The 20,777-nt window shown below is 45.3% G+C and overlaps 1 protein-coding gene across 4 annotated transcripts in view; it reads right to left on the reverse strand.

Annotated features, from left to right (window-relative positions):
- Positions 1-271: 271 nt before the first annotated feature.
- pax2a (paired box 2a) overlaps positions 272-20,777 on the reverse strand; it is a 30,224-nt gene continuing 9,718 nt past the window's right edge. For all 4 annotated transcript variants that reach the window (XM_030770701.1, XM_030770698.1, XM_030770699.1 and 1 more), the window contains 5 exons: positions 13,694-13,869; positions 10,999-11,119; positions 2,990-3,091; positions 719-805; positions 272-348 (listed from right to left, as the gene is read on the reverse strand). In XM_030770701.1, the coding sequence (XP_030626561.1) occupies positions 272-348; positions 719-805; positions 2,990-3,091; positions 10,999-11,119; positions 13,694-13,869 (563 nt within the window). The remainder of the gene's footprint in view (positions 349-718; positions 806-2,989; positions 3,092-10,998; positions 11,120-13,693; positions 13,870-20,777) is intronic.

A 20,777-nucleotide genomic window follows, 5' to 3' on the forward strand; every position in this document is an offset into this window, starting at 1 on the left:
CAAAGTCTTTCTGGAGAGAACTGTTCAGTCTTTGTGGAAAGGGAGGGCTCTTTTTTGATGTTTGGGAGCGGGGTCGGAGTTTGGTGTGGGGGGTGGGCTGGGGTTGGGGTTTTGGGGAGGGGGGGGGGGCTCCTAATCCAAGCGTGCCCCCACCCCTCGCTGTGACACAGAAGATTCCAGAGCCATCCCTCCATCCCTTTTGGCCGTAATGGCATATACGTTATGGAGGCCGCGGCCGTGGTCCTGCAGTTTGACGGGGTTGCCATGGTAACTAGTGGCGGTCATAGGCGGCGGCAGCAGTGGGAGGGGCCGAGCCCCTGGATGCGGCACTATAATAATAAGGGGAACCTGGAAGTTAACAGAAGAACGGACTGTTTGAAAAACACGACAAGAGAGTACGTTTCGGCCACTTACGGGCGTTTGATGTCATTCAAAACAGATTTAAAATCCCGTTACGAAGGCTAGGCTGATGAATACGCTAACGCTTTAGCTGTCATTCATATTCATAAGCAAATTTAACCAGTAATAGATTCTCTGTGATAACATTAGAAGAAATACAGTCGAATTACATAACTACCTTAGATTACTTCTTGCAAACAAATGCAGGACAAAAGGAACCGTGAATAACATATACCATAATGAACAGTATTATATGTCGTCTCATCAGGGCAGATTACAGCATTATAGCATCATCGAGTCAAAAGAGGTTAATACTCACTTAGTAATGCTGGATTGCTGAACCTCCAAGCCTCATTATAGGTTGTGTATTGTGGGTGAGAGTAAGGATTTCCTGAAAAATCACTTCCTGAAAATAATATTCATAAAAAAAAAATAAATAAATAAAGTTAGTTCAGTAAACCGACCAACAAGCTCAAAGAAACAAAATCAAAACAAATACGAAAACTGCCTTGAAAAACGTTCCTTTATACTGAGACATCCGAGGCCGATCTTGGGATAAGGGATTGTTAAATGTCTTTGCATTGATTACTATTATTATTTTTGGACCAATCAGCAGAGAGAACACTGCTCCACGCTTCCGTTTCGCTCAGTCTGTCTGGGTCTATGCTATCATTGCCTCTCTAAGCCTTTCCTGCTTTGGCCCCTTTGAGTGAATTTATAGCAGTATTAATCCTTCACTCTTTTTTTCTGTTCCTTTCTCTCATTCCTGTCTGTCTGTTGTTCTTTTTGAGAGCTCTTTCTATCTTCCCGCTCAAACCTCACGTCGCTCTTGGCAACAGAATCGTTCTTGCCCGACATTCCCGGCGCCTCTTTAAGGAGCCAGATTCCGCCTCCTAGAAGCAGTTAGCGGTCACGGAGCAGTCACGCTGGACCCACACGTCTCTGTCTTTTATTAGTCAATAAAGGCTGGGTTTTACGTGAGGCTGGTGAGGAGGAATGGCTTTTGCTTTAACAGTGTTGGGGGCCTGTCACTAAATCTTAGCCGTTCGGGAGAACCAGATGAATGTTAGCCTGCGCTACGGCTCTCGGATTTAAGAGGATTTCTCAAACGTGAGTTTCCAGTGAAAACAAATCTTTGATGTAAAACAAATTTGAAGCAGCCCATAAAGATACGTTTGTGCCGTTGAGCAAATGAGTTCTGTCACGGAATTAAATTTCGCCCCGGCGGAAGCTTTGGCACTAGCGGGCCGGGATTGCCCAGGGAGGTCAAATCCAGCCGGATCACTCAACGGTGACCGCGAGAAGAATCCCTGTCTGCATCTGATGCAAAATATTTGTTTTCCAATTTTCGCCTACTGTACGTTTCTGTGTGTGTGTGTGTGTGTGTGTGTGGAAGTGATGGTGCTGATCCGGTGGTTGCCAGCTTCCTTTGACCCAGGCGTAAGTGTACAACTATGCCCGTCTGAGCAGAGCGATAACAGAGCGTGTTGCTGCCGGAGCGGGGCGCGGCCTAATTTGGGCGACCTGGGAAGGAAGCTGCCTTGTGCTGTTTGTCGCTGTTTGGGGAGAGGGTGGCAGGCTGCTGCCAGATTGTGTCCTGTCCCGGTAGCTGGCAGTGAAACTCGAGCCGGTCCCTCAGAGAGATAGTCATTTAAATATTTACAGGCCTTCCCGCCTGATGTGTTCTGACCCATAACTGTTTGCTGTGAACCTGAACTGCAGGTTAAGTAGCGGGGAAAAGAGATACGCTCCGGAGCTCCGGAGCCTGGACCACAGAGGCAGCGGAAAGAGAGAGAGAGAGAGAGAGAGGGAGACGTGTTTATCGATGGCCTACACGAGAGCGTGGTGAAGAGAGGGGGGGGTGTAATGAGCTCTGGAACCGGAGTGGAACTAAAAGGAACTGTCCTATATCCCAAACCCTGATCATTTATTGAACAGCTCTGATTCTCCAGCCTCACGGTCAATGTGCGGCCTGCTCGAGCCAACGGACCTGACTGCCCATCACGGCTCTCTTAATGCTGTTCCATTTACATCTGCAGCGCTCTGTTTCTCTGTGTCTGCATCCTTTCTCTCTCTCTCTCTCTCTCTCTCTCTCTCTCTCTTTGTTTCTTTCTTTCTTTCCTTCCTGTCTTCTTTCCTTCCTTCTTTCTTCCTTCTTTCTTTCTTTCTTACATCCTTGTTATCGTTAACACAGACGATTAAACACCGAAAAACAAATGGTGAAAAACTCAGAATAAGCGTAGCTGAACTTTTCAATTAGCTTTAGCTTTCATTTCAGCAAAACAGACAACATGTACTAGGAAACGCTCCACATCAGTTCCCTACTGAGTGATGATTTCAGTGGGTTTATTTCAGTGGGATTTCTGAGGGTTTATTTCAGTGGGAGACCCGAGGAGGAGAGAGGAGACTTTGCTTTGTCTCTTGCTCATATAAAAGTAAGCATGCTAAACCTGGCTTCAGGAGACTTCATGTTGGCTTTGAATGACCTCAGGTTTTCTGAAGATGATCAATCGGCGAGGAACACTAGCTGAAGGATATTACGAGCTCTCTTAAAATTAACGGCGTCGTAAAAAGAAGTAATGTCACTTACCGGGGACCATTCCAGCGAGTGTTGAGGTGGGGTAGGTGCCCTGCCCAGTGGGGGGGACGTGAGGTGGATATCCTGGTAAAGTTGTGCTTGCCATGTCTCGACCTGACAGAGGAAAAGACAAAGGAACAGCTCAGAGACGGCACCCAACCCATTCTCACTCTCTCACGTCTGTTATGAAGCCACTCATTGTCTTTTCATATTCACAGGCGTTATATTTTATTTCAGTATATTATATATATATATATATTTTTTTTTTTATTTTCTCTATCAAATCTGAATGTGAAATTGCGTAGAAACTGTTGTTAAGGGTTGTTAACTGTTGTGAAGGGGAAAAATTCAGAGCCCACTGTTTGTATGAAAAAAAACCCACACTTTTTACTACCAGCAGAAATATTTGCACTCCTCTCAAGAAAATATACAGTATATCTCTGTGCAGACCACACATCCTTTACAGTAAAGTTTATGATGCATAAAATAAACTGGAAAACTGCCCCCTAGCATCAAACAGTGAAAAAGTGACACGCTGGAAATATAAAGTATGTGACCTTGTCGATGACTGTTTCTGCGCCACAACATAGAATGCCCCCCCCCCCAAAAAAAAAACAAAAGAAAGAGAGAAAAAAGGAAACTTTGGCTCTTGTTCCACTCTCTCTCTCTCTCTCTCTCTCTCTCTCTCTCTCTCTCTCTCTTTCTCGACCACACCACTTTTAAACAGTAACTGAACACAGATGCTTCTGACAGAAGTGATTCTAAAGCAAAACAACTGACGTATTATATTCCATGGTCAAAGATCCCTGCTCAAGTTCATCACCACAAAAAAAAAAAAAAAATTAACAAACAAAACACTGACACTGCGAAAAAAAAAAAAAAGGAACTGCGATGGTTTTGGGTCATTTTTTTTTAGCTTCTGAATGAGCGGCCCAGCTGGTCTAATTTGATCCCTGATTTTTTTTTTTTTTTTTTTAAAGCAGCCGTTCGGTTCCTGGGCTAGAGGCTTTTTTTGTTTGTTTGTTTGTTTGTTTGCTTGTTTCGAACGGAGAGATGCAGAGTTGCATCTTTTTCGGCGGCTGACTCAGGCTGAAGCTCCGAGCGTCTTTCAGTGCTTTAAAAGCACCTCCCTGCACTCAACATTCAGCGTCGTAATTAGGGCTGACGGCCCGCTAGCCCTGCTGAACCGGCTGGCACCGGGGACACGTACAAAAAAAACCCTCGGCCGCGCACAGCGGCGGGCCTTCACAGGGCCCCGCGTCATTGTTAGCAGGAGGGCCAGCGAGGGTCAGGGGGTGGAGGGGTGAGGGGGGATAACATTCCCCATGTCATTAATGAGGAGCCAGCAGTCAAAGTTGCTCCTTTTTTTTTTCTCCTTTTTTTTCATAATAGAAGTTCACATAGTTGGGGTAACATATGACGGGATGCCCGCCAGCAGCATGAAAGACCCCAGTCCAACATGTTTGCTTCGCTAAGCAAGATTCCGACAATAAGCGACACACATGCGGGAGGAGACAGGGGACGTGCAGAAGGGTCTGTCGCTGGGCACGTAGAACACAAAACCGGTCACTGCTGCAAAAAGGGTTTGGGAGAGGAGAAGGAAGCTTTTTATTTTTTTTTTAAATGGTAGAGTGTAACACAAGTCAAGAGAGCGGCTGCTTTCGGAACAGCGTTAAAGAAGAGTCCTGTCTTTGCACCAGTAACTGTTAAAAGCCAGCACTGGGCCCTCTGCACCGGGGACATACACCTTCTCCCCCAGCCAGGCAGCGCAGGCGTTGCTGTGGTGTTTCGGGGTGGGGCTGTACCTGCTAAAATAGGCTGGCTGGCATACTGGCTGTAGCTGGGGCCATGGTGAGCATAAGCTCCGTAGCAGGGGGTGGAGGCGTCTACTGACACGCTGGGCTGGAAGGGCAGAAGCTCCGCTAGGCCGGAGACCGCCAACGAGGAGGGCGTGAAAGGAGCCAGGGAAGCCTCATGTGGCTCCTGCTTAACACACACCGAGGACACAAAGGAGTCTGCCGGATGGAGAAACAAAACAAAAAACCAATCACACACACATACACACAAACACGCGTGCGCATGCATGTACACAGGCACACATACACATACAAACACACACACATGTACACGTACACACACACACACACGCAATCATGTACACAAACACACATACACACACAAACATGCATGCATGTACATACACACACAAGCGTGTGCGCGCACACACACACACACACACACACACACACACACACACACACACACAAACAGTCACATGTAACAAACAAGTGCGCAGACACACACACACGCAGACATACACACATATGGAAACACACATACACACAGACACACACAAACAGAAAAAAAATGAATTATGAAGGATGGAAGTGGGTAATGGAGCCAAGATGTCAAAAGAAAGAATAAATGCAATGCTGGTCATTTGCTGCTGACCAAGTAAGTGTTTGTGTGTGTGTGTGTGTGTGTGTGCATGTGTGTGTGTGTGCGTGCGTGCGTGTGTGTGTGTATGTGTGTGTGTGTGTCTGTGTGTGTGCGTGTGTATGTGTGTGTGTGTGTTTTCCATTTTCCATTGCGCTATACAAGTTCTGCTTGTTGTTTGAAAAGAATGCTTTATGCTAATCTTCGTCTGCCTGTGTGCTCTGACCCAAATCCCTAAGCACCAGGACTTTCACACAGTCTTTACCTCACACACTCTTCACCTCACACGCTTTAAAAAAAAAAGGAGTTATTCTGACAGGCAGGGATTAATTTACTGAGAACATGCATGCAAAAAACCAATGACTGTCTTTGTGTGTTTTCCTAAGTCTGTAAGATGACAAGTTAATAAGAACCTAACAAGTAGTTGGATGGGACACACACACACACACACACACACACACACACACACACAGGTACCTCAGTCTCTATATAATTACTACAGAGGAAGCTTGTATACACCATCAACCGCTCGTAAATGAGCTCTGCCACCTCAAACACACTCGGTGGATGTAAATCCCTAATGTGGATGGGCGCTGTTTACTTTACAAAGACCTGATACAAGATTCCCCATCTTAAGCCCTGGCCCCTCTCCTCCCCTCCCCTCCCCTCCCCTCCCCTCTGAGTTTTTAAAGAGCTTCTTCCGCGTGTCGGACAAGGAGACGTCTGTGCTCGCTCTGTTCCTGAAGGACTCTCTCTTCTTCTCTAATGATGCCTTTATTTCTCAAAGATGACATGCAATCCCTGACAGCCAGATTGCTCTAATGGGCCTTGCATACATTATGATTTGGAAAATGAATTAATTGTAAAACTTCATCGGGAAAGATCGCATTTATTATTGACTAAATATGCTTCACCAGAGCAGGCTAATGTATCTGTACCCTTATGAGCCATATCATGCTATCAGCAAGAAAACGGAATCAATTAAGCTGAAAATTTAAAGGAAATTTCCCACAGGTTCAGCAGTAACAAAGCAGCATATAGACGCATCTCAAAACAACCAAACCAAACCGAACTGAACAAAATAAAACAAAACAAAAAAAACAAAAAAAGTGCAAATCACAAAAGGGCCCATACGGATCAAAAGGGTCCCTCTGAAACACCGACCTTAATATCATTTGCCTGACGAGCCCTGGCATTTTTCATCTCAGGCAGGTTTGCCTCTGCAACTCAGGCAATCAATGTAAGCTCTCTCGCTCTCTTTCTCTCTCTTTCTCTCTCTCTTTATCTCTCACTCTCTCTCTCTCTCTCGCTATCTGCTTGTCCTCTTCAACATCCCTCTCTGTTAGCGTGGTCTATCGGGAGGCTTCTCTGAGTTCCATGATAGCCTCATTAGCTGTTTCCCAACTATTGTTGTTTTACAACCGAGCTGTGTGTGCAGAGAATCCCTCATTAAGATAAGGCTTCCTGTATGCCCCTGCGCACCCTGACAGCCCTCTCAGGCCCCGCAGCAGGAAATCAAGCAACTTAACTGGCTCTTTTCCCACACAAATCAATCCAGCAATTTCCCTGCTCTCAACGTACCTGAGACAGGAGGGGTTAATCTCGCACTACCGTGATTGAAGGGCGCGTATGACTTTTTAGTTTAGAGCTTCAAGCCGGAGCGGCAGAAAACATCGTTGCCTCGCAAACAGAAGGGTTGAGCAGAGCGAGCGAATGTTTGCCGGGCTCAGATGACTATATTGCAGGAAAAGATGACGGCCATAAAGTCCAAGTTCAAAAATAAGAAAACCTTGGAGGCCAATAAAAGCAGGAGAAGGGAGGCTAAGAGGGGAATTAGGTCTTGTGTTTTCGCGGAGGCCTCGCCCGGGCCGTGTCAGACAGGCCATGCGTGCGGCCTCACTCTGGCCCTGCCCCACCGTTCAGGACCACTGAGCTTTGAAACTAATCAGAAGTGGAGTTGCTTATTGTCCTGGAGATGAGCAAGAAGTTGCAGAGGGGAGGCTGTCAACCTCCTGATTGCCGAGATGGAAGATAAACGCTAGTCTGTGTGGAACACTCTCGCCCACAAAACACATCTCGGGCTATAGAGTTCTCCACGTCTGTCTCCTCACGTTGTGTTGCTTCAAACGTTGAAGAAAAAAAAAAAAAGCTTTGGCCTTTTATTTATTTATTTATTTATTTTTACAAAACTCAACAGCTACAGCAAAGTCTCCTGCTGAAGTGTCCGAGGAGAACTAAAGTATGAAATTAGCCACAACACGGACACCAAAAACAACAGCTAACATCTCTGACCTCAATTTTCTTCATTCATGAAGTGGCAGTTTATCACTGGGAGTGCAAAAAAAAAAAGGAAAAAAAAAAAAAGAAATAAAAGACCAAATAAATAAAAAAAATAAATATTAAAAACCCCACAAGGCTAATCAATTACATCCAAGGGAAAAGAAATGTTTGGAGAGCCAAATTGCTTGAATTCTGCCTCCATCTATGTGGGTAAAAGTCATTCATTACCACAAGTGTGTTCAAAGGTTAGTGTGCTATTGTGAGGATGAAATGAACATTAATTTGGGTGCAGGCACGGGGTGCTGGCAGGCACCTCTGCTGCAGCTCAGACACAGGTAGTTTGTCACCGGGCCACACAACAGGCACCTGGGGTTAGCCGGCTGCTCTGTGCTCGCTGTTCACTGGAGAATAGCGAGCCACACTTTAAAAATGGCTCTCTGTCGGATATATTTCAGCCGAACTTCATCAGCAGCAGCACGGGCAGACAACAAAGCAGTCTTTTCTTTTTTTCCCCCCTTTCTTTCTTTCTTTCTTTCTTTCTTTCTTTCTTTCTGTATTTCTTTCTTTCTTTCTTTCTGTATTTCTTTCTTTCTTTCTTTCTTTTTCCTCCTCTCCTCCGTCTGCGTATTCTGAGGTCTTTTTTTTTTTTGCTTTGCTTTTCACACAACCTGCAGACACGAAGCTTTGCTGCTTTCGGGCCTAGCACATTTTTTTTTTCTCTTCCTTTCTTTCTTTCATTTTTTTTTTTTTTTTGCTCTTCCTTCTCTCTCTCTCTCTCTCTCTCTGAAGAGGTTTGGAGAGAGGGACATCCCTCCAGCACCTGCTCAGGTTTTCAGCGGAACAGAGGGGTGCCCATTTGTACGCTGCCACTCCACTGGCACCCGGAAGACTTGTATTATGTCTCCCTGCAGGGAGAGTTCTTAAGAATGTGAACCAGTGATTCATACTGGAGGCATGTACTAAACGGGCATTGGGAAAAAAAAAAAAAAAGGGAAAGGGAAAAAAGTCATATCTGGAGAGTATCCAGAACCCTTTTCATTTCAGGAGTCAGAATAAATCAAGCTGTAGTCTGGTCAATTCAGAAACGTTGAAAAGGAATATGTTCACATGAGCAAGTCTTATTGTGCTTTCATTTAACAAAAGCCCACTGACCGAAAAAAAACCCCCTCCAAAATAAAATAACAACAAAAAAAAAAAAAACCCAAATCCAAAACCTTGTCTCTCAGCTAGACTAACAAAAACGCTGAACACTGAGACTTACAGAGCCATGTACGTATATGGAATTACTTCACGTTACTTGCCTGTCAATCAGACACACAGTATCTCATGCATATTACTACCACGGTGAAAACCCTAAAGGATTTCGGTCTGCAGACGACCCCACAACATGTGCTTCTGTGGATTCTGTGAGGAGATAGAGACACTGCAGAGGTGGCAAGCCATTCAGAAAAAGCACGGCCGCCTTTGAGTGAATTTCAGTGACACATGCCACCTACTAAATCCTTTTTCCTGTTCGGGCCGTCGGCCGATTTCACAGGTTTAAGCGTCGGTCTTGGCTCTAATAGGATAAACACTCAACTCTACGGAACCATGTCTCCTCTGTCTAGTCTAGTGCCCTTAAAAAAAAATTAAAAAAAAAAAACAACAGCAACAACAAACTAAAAAATCCCAATTTCTGTTTTGGAACGAAGAGCTCATTAATCATTCATCTTTAATAGATTATGCAAATCTCATGACATAAAATCAACAAGATCAGTGACGGAGTAGAATTGAATTGGGTGAGGAGAGCAGCGCACACACGCCAACAGAATTTCCAGAGGAAAAAAAAACAAAAAAAAACAACTTGTTTGAAGCAATATGTTTTTAAATGACTTTTATCAAGCAGGGTGTTTTTTTTTCCTGCATGTGTATGTCTGGGGGCGGGGAGGAGGGGGGGGGGGGTTGCTTGGCATGGGGGGGTGCTGGTTTCCTTAACCACCCCCCCCCCAATAATAATAGAGAAAACGAGAAAAAAAAAGAACTTGTTCAAAGCAATATGTTTATAAATGACTTTTAAGAAGCAATGTTTTCTGCATGTGTGCAGATGAGAAGGGGTTTTCCTTGACCCCCCCCCCCCCCCCAACACACACACACACACACACACACATTGAACCAATAGGTGGTCTGTGTGGAGGTCCCCTGTGGAGGGTCCTTCCCAGGTGCAGGGAGGGCCACCTGCCATGAGGGTGCTCCCTAGACCGAGACTGCTTTCATACAAAAGACAAAAACACACCTTTCTTCTCCTGGGGCCCAACTTTCTGCCAGGGAACCCTACCTCCCACATATTACGGACAGGGAGGGGGGGAAAAAAAAAAAAAGCTTTCTTTTAACATAACGCCGGTCAGCTATCATTTGAGAAGAGGGCCACAGCCATTTTCAGTCATCCTGTCCTCCGCCCCCACACAGAACTCATTGGCTTTGATGGCTGCTGCATAATTATGGGAATTTTATTAAAAGCTCAACATATTAATCTCAGCTCGACAGTTGGCTATCAGTAAACTTAACCTTCTTCAGAGTAATAACAGCCGACACAATGAAACAATATTTCAATTAGCCAGGCCGACATTAACCGCTGCATACCGAATGAAAGAGGAGGAGGAGGAGGAGGCGAAAAAAAAGGAAAAAAAAAAAAGAAAAGAGAGAGAAAAAAAAAAAAAAACACAGGCTGCAGCATTGCAAGGACAAACACTACGGGACATTTAATACTATACGCTAGACGAAACATATTATGCGACTGTTTTAAAGACCCAGTCTTACTCATGCACACGCGTGAGATACTGAAGAGATACTGAATTATTCCTGTGGTCTGTCCTCGCATACAACGGCAAGACAAGGTGACAGCAGAAAACCGGAGTGGCCGTCAATTACCTCAAGGTGATTCCTTTGACAGTGTCAATCTTCTGTCTATCACAGCTTTCAATGCTCAAATCCTTCCATGAAAGACACAGGGGTTCCTGTCTATTTTCACAATGACTTTCTTCCCCCCCACCCAACACACACACACACACACACACACATCATTTGTTAAAACAAGCCACCTTTGCTTACTGAAAAGTCACGCATAACAGCCTCAAAGCTCAGTTAAACGACTGACTTCGGCAGCCAAACGATAATGCAGCGTATGAAAGCATTATAATCTCTCATAGTTTTCAAAAAAAAAAAAAAACCCAACAAACAAATAAACAAACAAACAACAAAAAAAAAGCAGGTTCTGTCTGTGTACCGTTTTGCCTTGGGCTGCTGGTTTTTGACAGAGGTTCTCTTACCTGTCACTACGGGGTAACTCTGCGATACGCTGGAGCCCAGTTCTGAGCTGGAACTGGTCGATAGACTTGGCTTGACCTCGTCCAGTCCGGGGTTCAGTGCTGGTAGTGAGTACTCGTTTGCCTGCCAACGAGGTGGGGGGGAGAGGGGGGGGGCATGTTTAACACGTGTACGGCACAGACTTTCAGCTCTGTTTTAGACGTCTCATTAAAACGTGCATTGGTTCTGTGTTAAATCACATTTTAGAGACAGTGATTGGCTGTCAGACTTTGAGTGACTTCTGATATGAATTCTTGCATAACCCCCCCCCCCCCCCTCCCACAAAAAAGAGTCCCAGCGTTCTGTGTGTTTTAAGTAAGAGGACGCGGGAGCGGTGGGAGCAGACATTAGTGTTGTGAGCAGAACCGAGGGTTGGATTTGGAGAAAAGGGAAAGGCCGACGCGTCAGCTGCCTCTTTATGCTTGGCTGCCCCCCCAAGCCAACCCCCCCCCCCTCCCCCTACCCCCATCCCCACCCCCCAGACCAGCCAAGAGAGGAGCCTTCCCTCGCTTTGTTCTGCTCTGGACATGTGGCCTCATTCTGAGAGACCGGAACTCAAACACTCTCAATTGTTCTCTTTCTAGTGTAGCAGTGTAAACGAATAGAGCACAAGTAAAGGATTTCGGGAAAAATTCGTGAAATATTTTGATATGACGATAATTTACAGAGTGAATCTGGAATTGCGGGTTGGTTCGTTTTCAGGAGACTTGTCTATATTTTAAATGCTGTGCCAAATGGCCATCTAGGTAAAATTTAGGCCAAAAAAAAAAAAATCTTTTTTTGATATTAGTGTTATGTATTGTATTTTAGCTATTGCTCAAGTTTATTTTAAAAGTTTCTGTCAAAGTGTTTTGCTGGTGGCTTTGTCATACCTTTGATATCAAGATAAGACTTTCCTCCTACTGTGCACCTTGTGTTCACACACATACACACACACATACACGCGTAAAAGCGTTTGTGCATCTGTGCACTTCAATGGACCAAAGCTCCAAAGGGAAATCCCTTGACCCCGGACTTGTTTGTCTCTATCCCAGATAAACTCTAATTGTCTGCTTACAACTGTTCACAGGCCCACTGGCGGATCTTCCCTTCTAGTCTGACAGGCCTCAGATGCGCTGCGGCCATTTTATCATGCAGATAGGGGCAGGGTGGGCGCGGGGACAACCCCACAGCCGCCTTGAATAGAAGGACCAAATGTCTGGCAGAAGTGTGGGAGGGGTGAATCCATTCACGTTAGACTTTCCAAAATGGCTTTTTAATGCCTTGACTCCGACACCAGACATTGGCTAATATGCCCACCCTTTTGTAGAGTTAAAAGAGGGTCAGAGGGAGAAAAAAAAAAAAAAAAAAGAAAAGAGAAAAAAAAGAGAAGAAGGGGGAGAACCAATAAAAGAGAATGCAGTCTGATTAATATTACATTAAATTAAAAGTGATTTTTTCTGGACTGTTCCACCGCTACACACCCCCCTCACCCCCACCCCCCCCGCTCCTCCTCTATCCCCGGCCTCCTCCACCCCTCCGTCGCGTTTAGTCTCCTTACTTGCCTTTTTTAATACCTTCTCGCCTTCTCTTTGTGATTGCAAGTCATTTCCAATTCGTTTTGGTATTGATCTTCCAGTAGAAATCAGTTTTGTAATTAGCTGCAAATTAGGCCCTCTACTAGGGGTGAGTGCTGTCCCTCTGATTTATCACCAGTGTAATTCAGCGCGATCGCAGAGAAATTAAAATGAACTCAATTAGACCACTGCTTTTGCTTTATGGCTCTCTGCTTAGAGTTTCAAGGGAAAAATTAATAGTCACTTGTTGTTTAATAGTCTAATGAAAGTAAATAAAGGTTATCCATTGTAATAAGCCAAAGGTTTTAACTAAGAGGTTGTATGTGGGATTTTTTTTTTTTTTTTTTTTGCATAATTTCTTAATTTCTGTTGTGTTAATCTGAGCTTTTTTATTTGTGTGACCTTTCTATTACCTCATCCCTTATCAACTTCTTTTCATCTCCGCTGTAAATGATTATTTTTCATTTCCTGTCAACTGTCAAGAAATTTAAATGTAAATAGAATAAAGACATGTTAATCTACATTTAACAATAGATGTGATTAATTGTTGATATTTTAAATACAGATATTACATACAGATATAAATATAGATATTTATTTATCTGTCTGTCTATCTATCTATTCTTTTTATTATAATATATTTCTGCTTTTTGTATCTAATACTCTAAAACTGAAATAAGAGACTTTGTAACCCTCTAGTGTTGGTGACTGCGGTGTGTTTTTGTCCAATACACTGAATGAAGCCACTGACGGTAAAATGGTGTGTTTTGACTCCACGTCTCGTCACAGTTTGATTGGATGCAATGGCCGAGTGATGTGGCCGCGTCGTAAGCCGCCAACCCATGCCTCACACTAGCATTATTGACCCGTTCTCCTTCCACGAGGGTTTGGTTTCCAGTAAGACGTTCAAGCCATTACCACTTGGTTAGCAGTGGTGACACTATTGACCTGCTCTAGTTTAACATGGAAAATAGGCCTGATCATTTGCCTTTTGGTTAGAAAATGGCATATTGGACTTGATTTGTGTTCATATGGTGTGAAGTGGAGCTAACTGCATTTAGGTCAAGGGGTGTTTTCCCAAGCACCTTTAAGTGTTACTGACCTGCTCTGGTTTGATGTGTTCTGATGTGGGGAAGACATCGGGATATGACGGCCGCTCAAAGACCCGGTCCAAAGCCTCCAGCTGCTGTTGAGTGAAGGCGTCGGCCCTTAGGTGCTTCCGTAAACTCTCCACGCTGCCCTGAGAATCACTGTTTGGACCGGAGCCGTCGGACGCATCTATGAGAGGACAGAGAGAGAGGGACGGGGCCACAGGCTAGTACCACGTTGTTATGGTCCCATTTTTCCACGGGTTCCCCCCGAACCCCCCCTCCCCCACCCCCTGCCCCCCCATGCATCCCTCCCCATCCCGTCCCAACCCTCTCTCAGCTCAATCTACTGCACCTCTCAACACCAGCAGTGAGATGGGAGGCTGAAAGACTGGAGTATATCAGTTTAAATTCAGTCAGCAGTAACTTCAAACCGATCCTAATGGCTGTGGAAAGACAGAGCGAGCAAAGAGAGGGTGGGAGAGAGAGAGAGAGAGAGAGAGAGAGAGTAACAGAGAGGAGCCCGAGGGGGGAGGGGTTGAGGCGATGGGAGAAAACCGAGAGAGAGAGAGAGAGAGAGAGAGAGAGAGAGAGAGAGAGCGGGAGGAGAGAGAGAGAGAGAGAGAGAGAGAGAGAGAGAGAGAGAGAGAGAGCGGGAGAGAGAGAGAGAGAGGGAGAGAGAAAGTAAGTGCCTTACCCCCCTCCCCCCCTCCCTTTCCCTGTTCTCAGCATCAGCGCCCTCATCATGTGATAGGCTTGCTGTAATTGATGGATTACCTTCAGTGCAAACATATACTTGTTGGGAGGACCATGTGTTTTAACGGCGGTGGCGGTAGCGATTACGGTCGGCTTCTCATTCGCCCCAACCTTCGGCATGTGGAAATGGAGTGCTATTATTTAAAGGCACAATTTCCTTTAGAACGTAATGCGGCTTTCACTTCCAGATTGCTTTTCCGTGGAAAAATGAGAGCAGGCCCACAGCTTGAATACAATTACATTGCTTGACTGCTAGCTTATGCATTTCCCTTAGAAACACACTCTATAAACAAATGAACCCCCCCACACACACACACACCCCTCTCTGCCCCCCGCCTCTCGGCTTCTGACCCCATCACCTTGCTGAAACAGTCGCTTTGGCTTCTCGTCTGCTTCATTTTTGATCTTAAAAAAAAAAAAAAAAAAAAAAAAAAAAAAACCTCCCATGCAAACCTTCAGCGAACGTCCCCGTACCCTCGGCGGTCGCGCCCGTATTCTGGCCAACCTCCCCCCCCCCCCCCCCCCCACCACCACCACCACCAACACCCCCAACCCAACCCAACCCCCCCTGGCCCAACGGCAATCGAGGGCTTTAGCTCCCTTACAAATCTGTCATTCAAAATTTGCAGCAGATTATGTTCTCTCCTCGGCGGGAGAGCTGTGATGTATGATATGCAAGGCTTCTATTGATTGCCTGATCTGTTGGCAGGGGAGAGGCGAAATGAACTTGGAATGAATATCATGCCTCAACTCATTGTGCGTATAATACCGTACTTAATCCTACATTTTTCTGTGCTATGGAATTCAATTGATCAATCATGTTCCACTGATAGTACCATTTTCCAGAACCTTACTGCCGCGGACGACCGTCTGCCTGACCTTTTTTCGATGGCTGAGACCACGGGATGAACCTGACTTTCACACAGAAATAGATCCTCAGAGAGCAGTGATGAAACGACTGGAAGATTGTCTGTCTCTCTCACCCCACCCCCCCCTCCCCTCTCTCTTTCTCTTCCACTCTTTGTGTGTGTATGTGTGTGTGTGTGTGTGTGTGTGTGTTCTGTGTCATTTTCTATGTAGAATTCCTCATGTTATAAGGCAATATATTTTCTCTATATGTATTAATATCTCTTGTGGTGTTGTGTGCCATTCGCATTGTATGCCCCCCCCCCCGCCCCCCCTTATCCAGAACATTATTTTGAGTCCATATCTCTCTGTACAGGCATTTCATATGGACAGCTCCCTGGAGGGGCCTTCATATGGCTTCATGTTGTTGCTGTATAAAACTCAATTGTTCTCTTTGGAACAGAAGAAAATAGAGTCATTAATTACTTTCTATCAGCTGGGCTAAGTGCACACGGCGATCAATAAGCAGGCGTTTGTCTTTCAGTGTGCGTCGCACGCTTCCCATACTCAAAAGCCCAAAGCCCTACAGGGGGCCAGCTCGCCCGCTCAGTCTGGGGACATGGCAGCTATGTGAAGAATGGGAGGGGGGGGTGGGGGGTGGCGGGGGTTAGTGTGATGAGGTGGAGAGGGTGGGGGTGGGGGGGTGGTGTTCTTCTACTGAACATTACATCGTCTGAAGGAGATTTGTGTTAGATCAAGGTTACACAGGCTTTTCAGTCACCTTCCACAATGGGGAAAAAAGGGAAAATTGGGCACTGAAATGATAAAGCTTGGCCTGGAGTTCTGCTTCCGATCTATGATTCTGACAGTTTGTTTTTTTTTTTCTTTTAGATGTGTTCGGAGATCCAACTGTAAATTGAAACTGAATATTTCAACAATCCGTATTATATATTGTTCTCTCTCTCTCTCTCTCTAAAACTTTGAGGGTGACTGCATTTTCATTGGTATTGATCTGAGTGGAACACTAGTGAGGTTGTGTTTGTTTTGACAACGTCTTGCATTAGCACTCTGGTGCTATGGGACCAGGGCTCCGTCAGATCAGATAACCAGAGTCCATAAAACAGTCTTCTCCTGGGGTTCCCCCCCACCAGACACAGGCTGACAGCAAAAACAACAGCCAGTTTTACACCTAACAGTAACCCAGCCACAGATATTACAGAAACAATCATCCTTAAGTTTGTGTAAGACTTCTAATATTAAAGAAAAAAAACGGTATAATTATTTACAGCTGAGGAAAATAAAAGTCCTAAACATTTTGTTGTTGTTGTTGTTGTTGTTGTTGTTGTTGTTGTTGCTAATGCTGCTGCTGCTGCACTGAAATTTGAGAGAACTGATTGGTCCCAACATTGCAAACATTTGGCTTTGAAAGAGTGGAAAGAAGGGCACTGAAATGATGGATGAATATGGCTTGCTTTGGTTTGCCGGGGGGGCGAGGGGGGGGGGGGGGGGGGGCACTACGACAGGTGTGACTTCCTGTAAAACAGTGCCCCACTGTGCCTGCTTCTTTCATCCTTGTCTTGTCTCAAAGATAAGATCAGAGTTGCGAGAGAGAGACTCTTTTTGAAAGGCAAATGAAGCCGCTCTCACGACCTGGAACATCACAGATGTCGCAGTGGGAGGATTCCCTCATCTGGTTAATCACAGGTTACCTTGGTATTCTTTTTTTTGCTTTTTTTTGCTGATTTGCTGACAGTGGTGCTCTAATAATTGTGCTCAACTGATCTCTTAATAACAATAATAATAATAATAATAATAATAATAATAATAATAATAATAATAATAATAATAATAATAATAACGTGATGCTAAGAAACGTGCTAATCTAATGAAGTATTCTTAAGATTTTATTGTAAATTACTGAATTTTATTTATGCTGAAATAAAGGTCTCAGTTTGCAAATTCTAAATATCTAACAAAAATAAAACAAAATGAATGTAATAAAAATAAAGAATAAGAATAGAGAAAAAGAAAAGGATATATTGAAGGAGAAGTAAAGATTCCATAGAAATTAGCGACACACCGGTGGATAAAAAAGGCCCTATAGTTATGACAGCCATGGTACAGAAGGGCTGCACAGCAAAGAACTGTACTGTTAGGTAGGGCAGGAGAGAGAGAGACAGAATGAGAGTTAGACAGAAAGAACAGACAGGGAGAAGGAGAGAGAGAATGAGAGTTAGACAGAAAGAACAGACAGAGAGAAGGAGAGAGAGAATGAGAGAGAGACAGAAAGAACAGACAGAGAGAAGGAGAGAGAGAATGAGAGAGAGACAGGGAGAAGGAGAGAGAGAATGAGAGAGAGACAGAGAGAACAGACAGAGAGAAGGAGAGAAAGAATGAGAGTTAGACAGAAAGAACAGACAGAGAGAAGGAGAGAGAGAATGAGAGAGAGACAGAAAGAACAGACAGAGAGAAGGAGAGAGAGAATGAGAGAGAGACAGGGAGAAGGAGAGAGAGAATGAGAGAGGTAATCAGAAGGAGGTGGAAGACAGCACAGAGAGATAGTGGCGGCACAGATGGTAATTTCCTGTTATGTTGTGTTGTGTTTAAAGGCTTTATTAATTGAATTTAGCCGCGCTGAGCAAGGGGTGTGTGAGGAGAGGTGTTTCTGTGAGAACAGTCTGCTGGTGAAGGCTGTGGTCGAGTTGTGTGAAAAGGTCTCTCTTTTCTCCCTTTCTCCGTCTCTCTCTCTCTCTCCGTCTCTCTCTCTCTCTCTCTCTCTCTCTCTCTCTCCGTCTCTCTCTCTCTGTCCCTCTCTCTCTCTGTTCTCTCAGCACGGCGGCTGTCCTAGTCAGTTCCTCGATTTACCCATATCCCCACATACTCCACTGTACTCATACCCAGTCCGTCATTTAGCACAGCAGCCTCGTGTGATGCAACGTTCTGGAACGCAATTAATGAACGTCTCTCTCTCTCTCTCTCTCTCTCTCCCTCTCTTTTCTCTGCTGCTCTCCTTCCTTTTTAAACCCGCGTAATGCAGCGCACCATTAATTCTCAGCATCAGCGCCCATAATTGACTTTTCTCCGACATGATTCCTCTCCAACTCGAACCCCCCAGCACCCAGCACCCCCCCCCCCCCCCCCACCCCATGTCCTTAGATATTTTCAAGCGACCGATTGGCAAGGTGTTGTCGGTGTGTCGTCGGGGGCGGGCAAGCCGACCGACAGGGATAGCGTGCGCGCGCACGTGCGTGTGTGCGTGTTTGTGTGTATGTGTTTGAATGCAGATGTTTCGGCAGAACGGGACACAGACCTTTTGTGCCCTCTGATAAGGAGCCGTGACACCTTTCTCTGCCGCCGGTTCCGCTCGGCGCCCCCGGGCTCAAATCTGAGCCTTTCTCTTTCATAGAGAGGCCATCGCAGGGATGAGATCAGAGGGGGAGACCGGGCTTTTGATTCGATTTAGACTGAGGCCAATCCATTTCTTTGGTTTGGATGCATTTCATTTCTATTCTATTTTTTCGAGGGAGAATCTATATCGACACAATAGAACCTCACAGGCCATGAAATGGAGGTACCCACTCTCAGGCATTCTGGCTTCAGCGCCAGACTGTTTTAGCGTTGGGGATTTGAGGTGAGCCTGCCTCCTCTTTCTTTTTTTCTCAGGGAAATACCTGTCAGATGAACCAACACACTGCAAAAGGAGGGTAGGGAGGGTGGTGGGTGGTGTCTGTGTGTGTGAGTGTTAGGAGGGGGCGGGGGGGGTCAATGGCAAAGTTCTTGCATGCTTTTAGCGTGATGGCACTGAGAGACTGCTGTTGTAATCTCCTTATAATCTTTTTGTCAAATAAATAAGATCCTGGATCCTTTTTTTTTTTTTTTTTTAAGTCAGAGCCATCCAATTTCTCTCTCTCTCTCTCTCTCTCTCTCTCTCTCTCTCTCTCTTTCTCTCCCTCTCTCTCTCCCTCCCTCTCTCTCTCTCTTTCTCTGTCTCATATGCACTCCCAGTTCCACACAGTTTTAGACTCCCACATGAGATTCAAGTGTCACCTTTGATGGGTTTTTTTTTTTTTTTGGTGCGTAGAATTTATTACAGCCAATCTCAAACACTTACACTCCCCAAGTAGCTCTTGTTTGTCTTAATAGATTTATACTGAAAAGTGCAGGTCACACCAACCTGCTTATCGGGGGGGGGGGGGGGTTTGTTCATCATCATACATGGATGTAATCATTTCTAAAGCTCATTTAACTCTCATTCTATACGTAAGTATATCAATGGATAAGACAAAAAAAAAAAAATCCCTAAACAAGTCTAATGTCCCACTTTGCCATTCCTGCACTGGGCATGAGAGACATTCTATTTTCCATAATGAGATACACAAATAAATCTGGTGGAGGATTGAAGGGGGCCTAGGAAGGCAGCGGCAAGGCTGAGGCGTTTTGTGGGGTTGCGCTGACATAATTGGTATCACTGCTCGCAGACATATAAACCAATCTTTACACAGATAGGGCTGTGGTTTTGTCTTTCCCCTTCGGGCTATTTCTTTTGTCTTTTCAATAGCTTTGCACATCCGCGATAGCGGCAACGGGAGATGCTAATTTGTGAATTAATAGCTTTTCTCTGCAGAATTGCAAATTCTCTTAAATGTCACTATGTTCAACGTGCGCGAGGAAGCTATTGCCACCAAAAGAACCAATCCCACCCTCCCGCCCCCCAACACCCCCCCCCCCCACCTCCAACACCTACCCCTCCTCCTTCACCTCTTTCTCGTCTGTGCGACAGCTAACGTCAGCCGTAGCTGGCAAGTGTAACATGCTACTTTTAATTTGCAATAACATAGGAAAATGGCAGATTAATGACTCCGATGACACCAGTGTCCCCGAAGCCCCTCTCACGGAGACCCGGACTACATAAGACATGTCAGACCGCATTACCTTCATATCCCTCTCTTAATGAAGACCTTTCCCTCCCTTAAAGGGCAACACCAACATCAAATACACGCCGCTTGTCCAAGCCCAACTCTCTCTCTCTCCCTCTCTCTCCCTCTCTCTCCCTCTCTCTCTCTGTATCTGGAACTAAAACATAGTGGTGAATCAGATCACCCCCTGAGTATACCACTGGTCCCCCCTGTAAGTTCCTATCGTTTCACACATTTCGACCGTTGTGTTGGTTGTGTTTTTCACCCTCTATGCAGTTTTTAACACCCTCCACGGAGCAGATTAGCATATTTTCAGTTATGCCATTGTCTGAAGAAGTCGAGATTCTCTCTATAACCAGCCGAGGAAAGCCCAGGTAGAGCCCAGCGCAGCCACGCTCCTATAGAACTCAAACCATGTGCTAGTTGTATGTGAGTGTGTGTGTGTGTGTGTGTGTGTGTGTGTGTGTGTGTGTGTGTGTGTGTGTGTGTGTGTGTGAGTGTGTGTGAGTGTGTGTGTGAGTGTGTGTGTGAGTGTGTGTGTATGTGTGTGTGTGTGTGGTGTGTGTGTGAGTGTGTGTGT

This window comes from Chanos chanos, chromosome 4, assembly GCF_902362185.1.
Source record: "Chanos chanos chromosome 4, fChaCha1.1, whole genome shotgun sequence".
Lineage (NCBI taxonomy): Eukaryota > Metazoa > Chordata > Actinopteri > Gonorynchiformes > Chanidae > Chanos > Chanos chanos.